General features: G+C 35.1%; 1 protein-coding gene across 3 annotated transcripts; it reads left to right on the top strand.

The window, feature by feature from the left end:
- The first annotated feature begins 6,173 nt into the window (after positions 1–6,173).
- LOC145225027 (S-phase kinase-associated protein 2-like) lies at positions 6,174–9,056 on the top strand. 3 transcript variants are annotated; one of them, XM_080091669.1, is made up of 7 exons: positions 6,174–6,763; positions 6,827–6,941; positions 7,009–7,188; positions 7,247–7,411; positions 7,471–7,624; positions 7,696–7,934; positions 8,549–9,056. In XM_080091669.1, exons 1-7 carry the CDS (start codon positions 6,364–6,366, stop codon positions 8,742–8,744), a joined length of 1,449 nt encoding a protein of 482 aa, XP_079947795.1. In that variant the 5' UTR covers positions 6,174–6,363; the 3' UTR covers positions 8,745–9,056. The 3 variants fall into 3 exon arrangements, with proteins under 3 accessions (XP_079947795.1, XP_079947794.1, XP_079947796.1); XM_080091668.1 differs by having other exon boundaries at positions 6,824–6,941; XM_080091670.1 differs by lacking the exon at positions 7,009–7,188 and having other exon boundaries at positions 6,824–6,941.

The raw sequence follows: 9,056 nt of genomic DNA, 5'->3' as shown, positions 1-9,056 counted from the left end.
ACGGTGTTTATTTTGTAAAAATCTACAAGCCTTAAATTGGTAATTTTCATGAAAGCTTCCAAAGGTGAGGTCAGACTCGCAGGTATTACAAATAACGCTCGAAGCAAGTCAATTAGTAAAGTGAAAGTCATTGTCGTTACGCAACTTTGATTCCGTGGCGTTTCAATCACCAACCAAGAAATACGTGGACAGTCTTTTACAATTTACAACAGTTTCAAGGAGTGGCCTGCGCATAAACCATAACATACACTTGGAGCGTATAGCATCATACAAAGCAAAAACAAACTTTACAAATCAGACAAATTGGAAACGAACTTATACTTACACCCGTAGGCGGAACGTTTATGTTTGGAACCGAATATTCGCTCTGACGTAACCATAGCAAGCATTACTCCAAGTTCTAAATAATGCCGTAATATTGACTAATTTAAAGCTAATTGGAAATTACGACAAAAATTACAAAATTAGTGAACTGTTCAAATATTTTTGCGAGATTTAACACACAATCACAGTTATGAATGTATGTATCATTTCCTTCTCCTTTTCAGTTAAATAAAAGAATGCGGTTAAATTGTCTTAGTTTGAAATGAGTCATTTGAATAGAAAGTTTAAACTAAACCCGCACTTTAGCATGTAGTCTAAAATGTGGTTGCCTTGGTTGAAATTTGTGCGTTTTAGGAAACCGTTTTTCGCATGTGATGTACAATATTTTCATGAGACTAAACACTGACAGTACAAAAGGGCGATGCTAAAAACAGCATGAGCAGATCGACCTTCTGCAGACAAACAAAAAGTCACATACCGATGTTATCACGCTTTCAAAAACACTTGTCTTCCTAGAATTGAAACGAGTGTAATTATCTGGAAAGCGTTTAGGAAGCCTCATTCCTGCAGGCGATTTTGCATCTTGATAATTATCATCACTCACTCGAGATGTTGTGTGTAAATAGATTTTACAAAAGCAATCTTTTGTCAGGTTTGATTTTGGGTTTGGAGCAAACGCATTAGAAAAAACATACCGTTTTGAAAAGCTTAAATTTTGTGAAACGAACCCTACTTACGCTATAGACACATTAGCTACGTCAGAATATTACAGGATTTGTTAACAAAGCATGATCAAAGGGATAAAAATAAGATAAAAACACGAGGTCTTTTAATGTTTTTACCACCTATCAAATATTAACAAAGTTTTCTGTTTTTGTTAAATCGTGACGCTTTTTCCAAATTTTTTTAGTTTATGTTTGTTACAAATGCTTTTCGAACTGCCTGTGAGATCCTACTAAAATTGTCAAATTAAACAAAAATCGACAAAAAAAGAATAAAAACAATCAGCCCGTTTGACTTTGCCCTTTCTTTTGGTTGAGAACCAAACGTGTCACTGAACCAGAAATAACACTTAACCTTTACTTAGGATTACAGTTAACGTACGTACCCAGCACGATTTTGGCACATTTCATCCTAAAGTTTCAGAAGTAACGTCAGCAGGGGTGAGGTTAAAATGTCATTTAGTTATTAGGTGTAGGAAATTACCTTGGTACATTAACGATGTAATATCGGGTCCATTTCTATATTAGTATGAGCTTAATGACGGTACATCTATATTTAGATCAGTTTGACAAGAAACCAAAGCAATGTCGCCATTTCGAGAACAACTTGACTTTTGAATGATACGCGACAGTGCGTAGGTTGAAAATATAGGACACCCTGTAATACCTAATGTTTGGTAGTTTGGGAGTTGGAACCATGTCCCATAGGGCGGTCGCCAGGGGCGGTTGTACAAAATGATGTTCCACCATTTTTTTCGAGTTATCTACAAAAATCAGAAAAGTTGTTATAAAAACCGCATTTCAATTGTTATCCAAAAATTGACGGTTAGAACATCAATGTTGATGATAAAAGTATTAGTTTCATTTCTTGCAACCAAAAAAGAATATCAACATGGGAGCTGTCCAGACGACACAGACTAACATTCTTTCCGGCATCAAATCGCATAACCTTGTGGATGTCAATAAACAAACAACAGATTGCGCATGAGCAGGTTTTTTTCCATTGAAGGCGGACTGAGATGGCATTTTAATCGCAGACAATTGATCATTCATAGAACGTGACATTGCACATTCAAAGTCGCGTAATTCGCAGTCGCCTTGCCCATGAGCCCACGAGCTTACAACCTTTGTCGAGTCGACACGTAAAACATGGGCAGGCCATTGTTCGCCGGTTTAGAATGTTTCTTGGTAACATAAAGAGCTTTGGGATTTATGCGTGTGTTTGTTTGGATCCGGGAGTTTCACGAACGATTGTGATTGGTAGAACTTTGGATTGATGTAATTGTAGTTGGCGGTTTCGTTTTAATCGTTTGTCATTGTACACACGCAAACAAGGAACGGCATTTAGCTTATTTATGTTGCACAAGAATCGGTGACAAGGAATGTGAGCAAATTGAATTCACCGTATGAAAAAAACTTCGAGATAAAGATTTTTGACTTTAAGAAAATAATTTTATTGAAGTTTAAAATATATTTGACTACAAATGTTCTTGGGAATTTTATTAAAATAGATTATAGGTGCCCGGGGCAATATATTCCGTCATCTTGGTGATCAGCCAAGAGCCACCACCAATTGTTGAACGTAGTGTGTGGCAGAAATACGTTTCAGTTCCTTTGTTTGCCACATACATACAATTTTGATTACATACTGTCATTATAAAAAGGGTGTGGCGTAATCGAAACTAATTGTGGTATTTAAAAACATACCTTACGTAAGCTAATAATCTTTCACATTGATAAAAAAACTATAAATATCAAGAAAGTAAAATTCGGAATATATTTTGGACAAAGAATCTTGTCAACTAAAAGCATTAAATGTTATTGTTTGTTTTTTTGCCGGGATAACCTTTAGTGTTTTTTTTTTATTGCGGAGATAAATTTGTTCGAAAACTTTGAAGTACATAACTTACTTGTAATGGCAACTTGTGTGATAAAATCGTTTCTGTCTACAAGTCGTTTCAGAGTCGGAATTTCCGCGCTCTCCCACCGATTATATACTAATTGTGATGTCTTGTATGCCATATACTCTTTTCTGATCTTTATAAACTTATCTGCACCTCATCTGGCACGTAACCGTCTATATTGCAAAATCCTAAACAAGATTTATTCCTGTTGTTTTGTAAAATTTTTGAAAATAGTTTTTTTTTCTAAATCATCTGTGCATTGACGCCATAGTTCTTGTACAAATTTTGAGTAACTCTGCAACACTTATATGGCGTATTATTTATGAAGTACCTAAATCTTAATTACAAAATAAAATAAAAAGATACAATAAAAAAATTGAAACGGAACTGATGCCACGATATTTAAAACGAATAATAAGCCACATAATTCTTCGCTTGTGATTAAAAAATATTAATGCAGTAGATTTGAACATAAGTCACACGAAGCAAAATTGATTATTGTTGTTGTTTATTTCAGTTTTCAGTTTATTTCATGTTTGGTTGAGTATAGCGGTGTGCTGCCATCTGTGTTCTTCGTGATGTACGTATGTTAGTGCTAGACATCAAATTAATTTCCAATACTTGGCGATACGGCATGTTAGCATTCACATGAGCGTAATTTGTATCACTTTTTTGGTCACTTTATGTTTTGTTCCTCGAAGCCTTAACGTATTTCGTGGTTTATTGAAGATACGGAATTCACCTTAACCTTCAGCATGTTTTTCTGTTGACAGAATTTAATTTCGTTTCTGAAATGAATTGAATTGATACATTAATGTCGCACAATTACATGACGCACACGAACACCCAGTAATGTTAACACGGAAACAGATTCTAGTTTTATTACAGTTTGAACACTGCTGTATGCAAATCTACATATCCCAACTCCATTTAGTACAGTACTGCAAAACCTATTTTTTATCTATTATGATTTAGGGCGATTTTAAATAGAAGTTTAAAAGAACAAAAATAAAAATCGTTTTGCCCACTAACAGTGTTGCCACAACACATACAACCACAGTTTCCAAGCTTACGCCTTCGGGTTTTCTTGGAAACTTGTGATAATCATTTGCATCATGTAAAAAAGAAACTAACAGAGTCGGGAAATTCCACAAACTATCAGGAATTAAACCACAATTGCACAATAATGTCACAACCGCAAGGTCTATCTTCGTCATAGACACCTGACCGCTAATTTTGGAACACGGGGAAGTTTTATATATAATAACACACCAACAAAATCATTTAGAAAACACCTCAAATGTCATACTTTTGCAGACATATGAAGATGTATTTTTTAACATGAAATTGTTTATATTTTGTGATAAAACTGATAAAAAAGTAAACAGTAGTTTATACATTAGCTGCCAAAGTGGCGAAATTTTAAATCGTCAGATGTTTAAAAGTGGGGATTTTACTGCGCGACCAGGTCGCGTGTCTTATTTTTATGGATCCTCTTTTTTGAACTTTGCTATTTAAAAGCAACGGAAAGGCTACCGAAATAGCACACATTCTTTACAAAGCACGGAAATGTCACATTCAATTAAGGCAGCACGCAATGTTTTGTACGAAAAAATAACCTTTTGCCTATAAATCATTTGATGAAACATGTGGGATTAGGCGAACGTCCAATGTAGACTTTAAATGTCTCAAAGGTTATTTTTACTACATTATTGTAATGTACCGTTTTCAATATTTTGAATAGAATTTCTGTGAAGGATTTTTTTTTTTGCAAAACAAGGTACGCGGCTAAGAAAAAATGTTACAGGTAATTCCTGCAAAGATCTCATTTCCTCAAACAAAATTATAAAATAACACAATGTCTTCATTAGTAAAGTTAAGCCTCGAATGGTACGTGAATCACGTCAGTGAAATATAGTGGATTACCTGACGTAGCCTATTTAATTATCGCGAGTAAATTGAGGGACAAGATTTTTTTGTAATAGTTTACTGAATTTTTGTTGTTGTTTGTGTCGGGTACAGTGACCCGCTGATTTAAAAAGCCACATAGGCCTATTTAGTCGGAGAAGCAAACACAGAATGTGGTTACTGAAGCCTTAGTTGTACACCACAAAAATCACTGCATTTAGTGGCCAAACATCTTGAGTGGGCCCATATAAATAGCTTAGTATTTGTGTAAAATAAACCTTAAAATAACGGATTCTTACAACATTCTTGAAATTAAATAGCAGTTGTTGGTTGAATTGGTTAGACTGTAGGCCTAGCCTATTTTAGGTACATAGGCCTACTTTTTAAGTGGTTACTTTGCTGCAAAATCGAATGTTTTTCGCAAAGAAAGGCCAAAGAAGAAAACATTTAATGCAGTACTGGTTGCCCAATCTACACGGTGTTTAAACAAAGTATTGGCAGCAGTTTTAAAAAAGTAAAAAGTTTTAATTCGGGAATCGTAAACCATCCTTTCCATAACTTGGGCCTATAATAGCCTATGGTAGTGTTTACTTAATTATTAAGTTTAAAACCAAAAAATGTGGCCAAATGTACAGTATGAAACACGATAAAACCTTCCAAATTATTGTAATGCCACATTGTAATAGCGCGACTTCCAACATCTCAAGCAAGCTACCATCATTGGCGCCGGCATTAATTTTGCATAAGAATCAAATTTTAACATAGGCCTATACGTATTTTTTACATGGATGGATTACGATACAAGGTAATTATGTACACACAGGCATAAATTTATATACAGTATAATTGCGTTGCCTAAAACCTGAAACACTGTACAGTCTACGATGCACAAAAATCCCCACGAAGACACGCGTTTATCACGCATCTATCACGGTTACCATTTTGTGAAACGGCAAAGGTTATGGAAACATCGGCAGGTCAGAAAATAAGACAGACATCCTTCCCCTTCTTGCGCCCTTCTTGCCCCAAACGGTCAGCGCCTATAGCTACGAATATCCAATAACGCCGTGGCATAGCTTTCAGTTTGTTTCCTGTGCCGTCCAACTTTAATTATTTATTTTTACTTCAAAACACTTTTCGCCCACAAACATATCTTGATGTATCAGGAAAGGGACCTCCTGGCATGGATGGCTTGAAACAATTAATTTTGACTTAAAATTCAGAACTACAAATATACATCTTGCAGCAAAAAAATGAAAAATAAAAAAATCTTTAAAGGGTACCGATTTGTATGCATGAGAAGTTACAGTTACGCATGATAGACTTTACCGACAACAGTCGTTCCGTTCGAAATTCGAATCGAGCTTCGAAAACTTCGGTCGTTGAAGCAGCAACAAAACGATTCCCTCTTGTATGAATTTACAGGACTGACCCTGAAAATTCGTCATGTACTTTACCACATAAAGGTATTATCAAATTGTGTACCACTGTTGTGAGAATAAACCATGAATTTTGCTGGGCATTCACCACAAAATAGCATTAAACGGCCCACGCGAATTCAATGGATCCTTGATGAAAATGAAAAACAGGACTTATATAAAGATTTGGGAATAATTGGCGAGCTATCCTCTCCCGAAAGTCAACCTAATAAGTCATCAGTTTGGCAAAGCATTGCGAAACCAAGAGAATGTAGCATAAGCATTGAGAGTTGCAAGCAAATTAATTCTGAAACACCAAGCACCAGCACTTGTGATGATATCAAAAGGAAAAGGGAACTGACACGTTTACAACGAAAAAGGACAAGAAAACATGGAGGTCATTCTGAATCATTCTCAAGTGCAAAGCATGTGCGAGTTGCATTAACACATAAATCTAAATTACAACATAGAAGCAATAATGAAAAAAGTAAGTACTGTGTTTAGAAACTTGTGGGCTGCCTTTGATCTCACAGTTTTTATGTTTTAGCAGAGGATTGCTTGATCAATATTTTACCAGATGAAGTATTGTTGGATATATTAGGCTACTGCAATTCTGAGACTCGTGTTAAATGCAGTCGAGTGTGTTGGAGATGGTATCAAATTGCGTAAGTTGTTGGGAAATGGTAGTTTTACTTATATTTTATTCAAGAATGACATTTATTTACTTTACAGAAATGACAAAAGTTTATGGTTAAAAGTGTCTTTAGCAAAAAAAAAAACAGATGTACAGAGTTTACACAGTTTGTTAAAAAGAGGTGTCCAAGTTTTGTGTTTAAACTGTGCAGATATTATTTCAAGCACAGAAAGAAACAATTCTTTCACTTTATATGATGAAAACTCAGTGAATACAAAGTAAGATTTTGCTCAATGATGTCAACAGAATAATCGCGGATATTTACTTTGTTTTCAGCCCATGTTGTGATCCATTTTCAAGAGCATATCATTATTCTGTACATTCTATTGATTTTACCAATGCCAGCATTTCAGCAAATACTTTGTGTTTTATATTGATGAGATGTAGCATTTTAAGAAATGTTAGTCTGGAAGGGCTAACAATTAGCCATAATGTTCTTGGGTAAGTATAATTGAAATCACAAAAGCATGAAAAATTTTTTTTACATTATGTGTTTCTAGATGTTTATCCAACTGTTCCATGCTGGAAAAAATAAACTTGTGTTTGTGCCATGAATTAACAGTTTCAGGCATGGTTCAAGTTCTTCAGTCATGTCATAATCTAGTTGAACTAAACATAGCCTGGACCAACTTAACACACACCAACTGTGATGAGGTTTCTGGCAACATGAATATGCCCCATCAGTAACAAAATATATAAAATCCGTAATATTTCTCTGTTTACAGTTGTTTGAATACCTACCTTCTGGAATTCAGGCTTTGAACATTTCCGGTTTTCGAAATACACTAAAAGATCACAACATTCAAGCTTTGGTTAAAAAATGTCCGTCTTTGCGAGAGTTTGATGCCAGTGACTCAAATTTGCTTACGGACAGAAGTCTAAACATGTTGGTGGATAACCTTGGATCTACATTGAAAGCTGTCAACCTTAGTCGCTGTTATTCTATTAATCCTAATTGCTATCTGTAAGTTTTTAGTATATTTAAATGTGTATCACTTCTTGTTGGTGTCCATACTGAGTCATAAATGTAACATCAAAATTAGGGACCCTACTGTGCAACTGAAGCTTTGGGTGATTCCTAGTTTTTCAACTTACAGAACTTAGAGTGGTTTAAAAAAACAGCACCCTGGTATATTACACTGTTTAAAATATAGAAGTAAAAAAGGGAAGGGATTTTAACCTGTCATCAGTGATGTATTGAACCTGCCTTGATACAGGTGAAATTGTTCTGCCCTGTGGCTTTCTGATGTTTTTGTGTTGTTGCTGGAGGTGAATTCATTTATGACACTCCAAAACAACTTTTACATTTTTAAAGTTTAGGTATTAATTCAAACACTTGAAAAGTTTGGTTTCAGCTGAATTTTTAAGTTGACTAAGCAGCATGTTTAACCAAAATATTTAGAGTTTAGATCAACCGATACTCGGTGCATCCGTTTCATCCAGTTTACTTATGTACCAGACATTGTGCCATTGTCCACTGTTTTGTTTGTGATTCTAAATTAAAAAGTAGTGAAAATGTAAAGTAGTGTTAAAGAGACAGCAATATGATTTCCTTAGTTTTGTTGTGCAATATTTCAGTCGTTTTTCTGCTATGCCTCAACTTCGATACCTTGATGTATTTGGAGTAATGGATGATGCCTCCATTGGAACGTTGGCTGCAGCTCTACCGAGGGTGAGGGTTTGCCTTCGCCCCTTTAGCGCCGTGGCACGGCCGTCTCCAAGCGCTTTGTATGGCACCAGACGTCGCACTGTATGGGGTTACTATGTGGTATAGTCCTTTGAAATTTGATGTCTCATTAAGGTGTTGTAGAAGCCCTGTGTATTTAAAAAAAATAGTTTAAACGCGTAGACGTAGTACAGCTTTCGATGCGTTGAATTCACGTTAATCGAAGCAGGCAGACAAAACCACTGTATTGTAAATATTTTTTTTATGTTTTGCTGTTTTTTTTTGTCTTGAAAATTGTAAGCAGGAGAAAGTCTTTACTTTTCTTATTTTTAAAGTTATTATTCAGAAATTTATTATTTATGATTCTTGGCGATTTTTTGCAGTTTATCGATTTGTTTCAAATTAAATTATTTGCCAAAA

Source organism: Phallusia mammillata, chromosome 4 (genome assembly GCF_965637545.1).
Source record: "Phallusia mammillata chromosome 4, kaPhaMamm4.hap1.1, whole genome shotgun sequence".
Taxonomy (NCBI): Eukaryota; Metazoa; Chordata; class Ascidiacea; order Phlebobranchia; family Ascidiidae; genus Phallusia; species Phallusia mammillata.
This window is presented reverse-complemented; position numbering and strand designations above follow the sequence as displayed.

What these genes read in the sequence shown, in the direction of transcription:
- LOC145225027 (XM_080091668.1), top strand. Translation starts at nt 6,364, where the DNA reads ATGAATTTTGCTGGGCATTCACCACAAAATAGCATTAAACGGCCCACG. An exon ending in TGGAGATGGTATCAAATTGC is followed by an intron (nt 6,942 to 7,008) that starts GTAAGTTGTTGG and finishes TTTACTTTACAG; the next exon opens with AAATGACAAAAGTTTATGGT. An exon ending in CACACACCAACTGTGATGAG is followed by an intron (nt 7,625 to 7,695) that starts GTTTCTGGCAAC and finishes CTCTGTTTACAG; the next exon opens with TTGTTTGAATACCTACCTTC.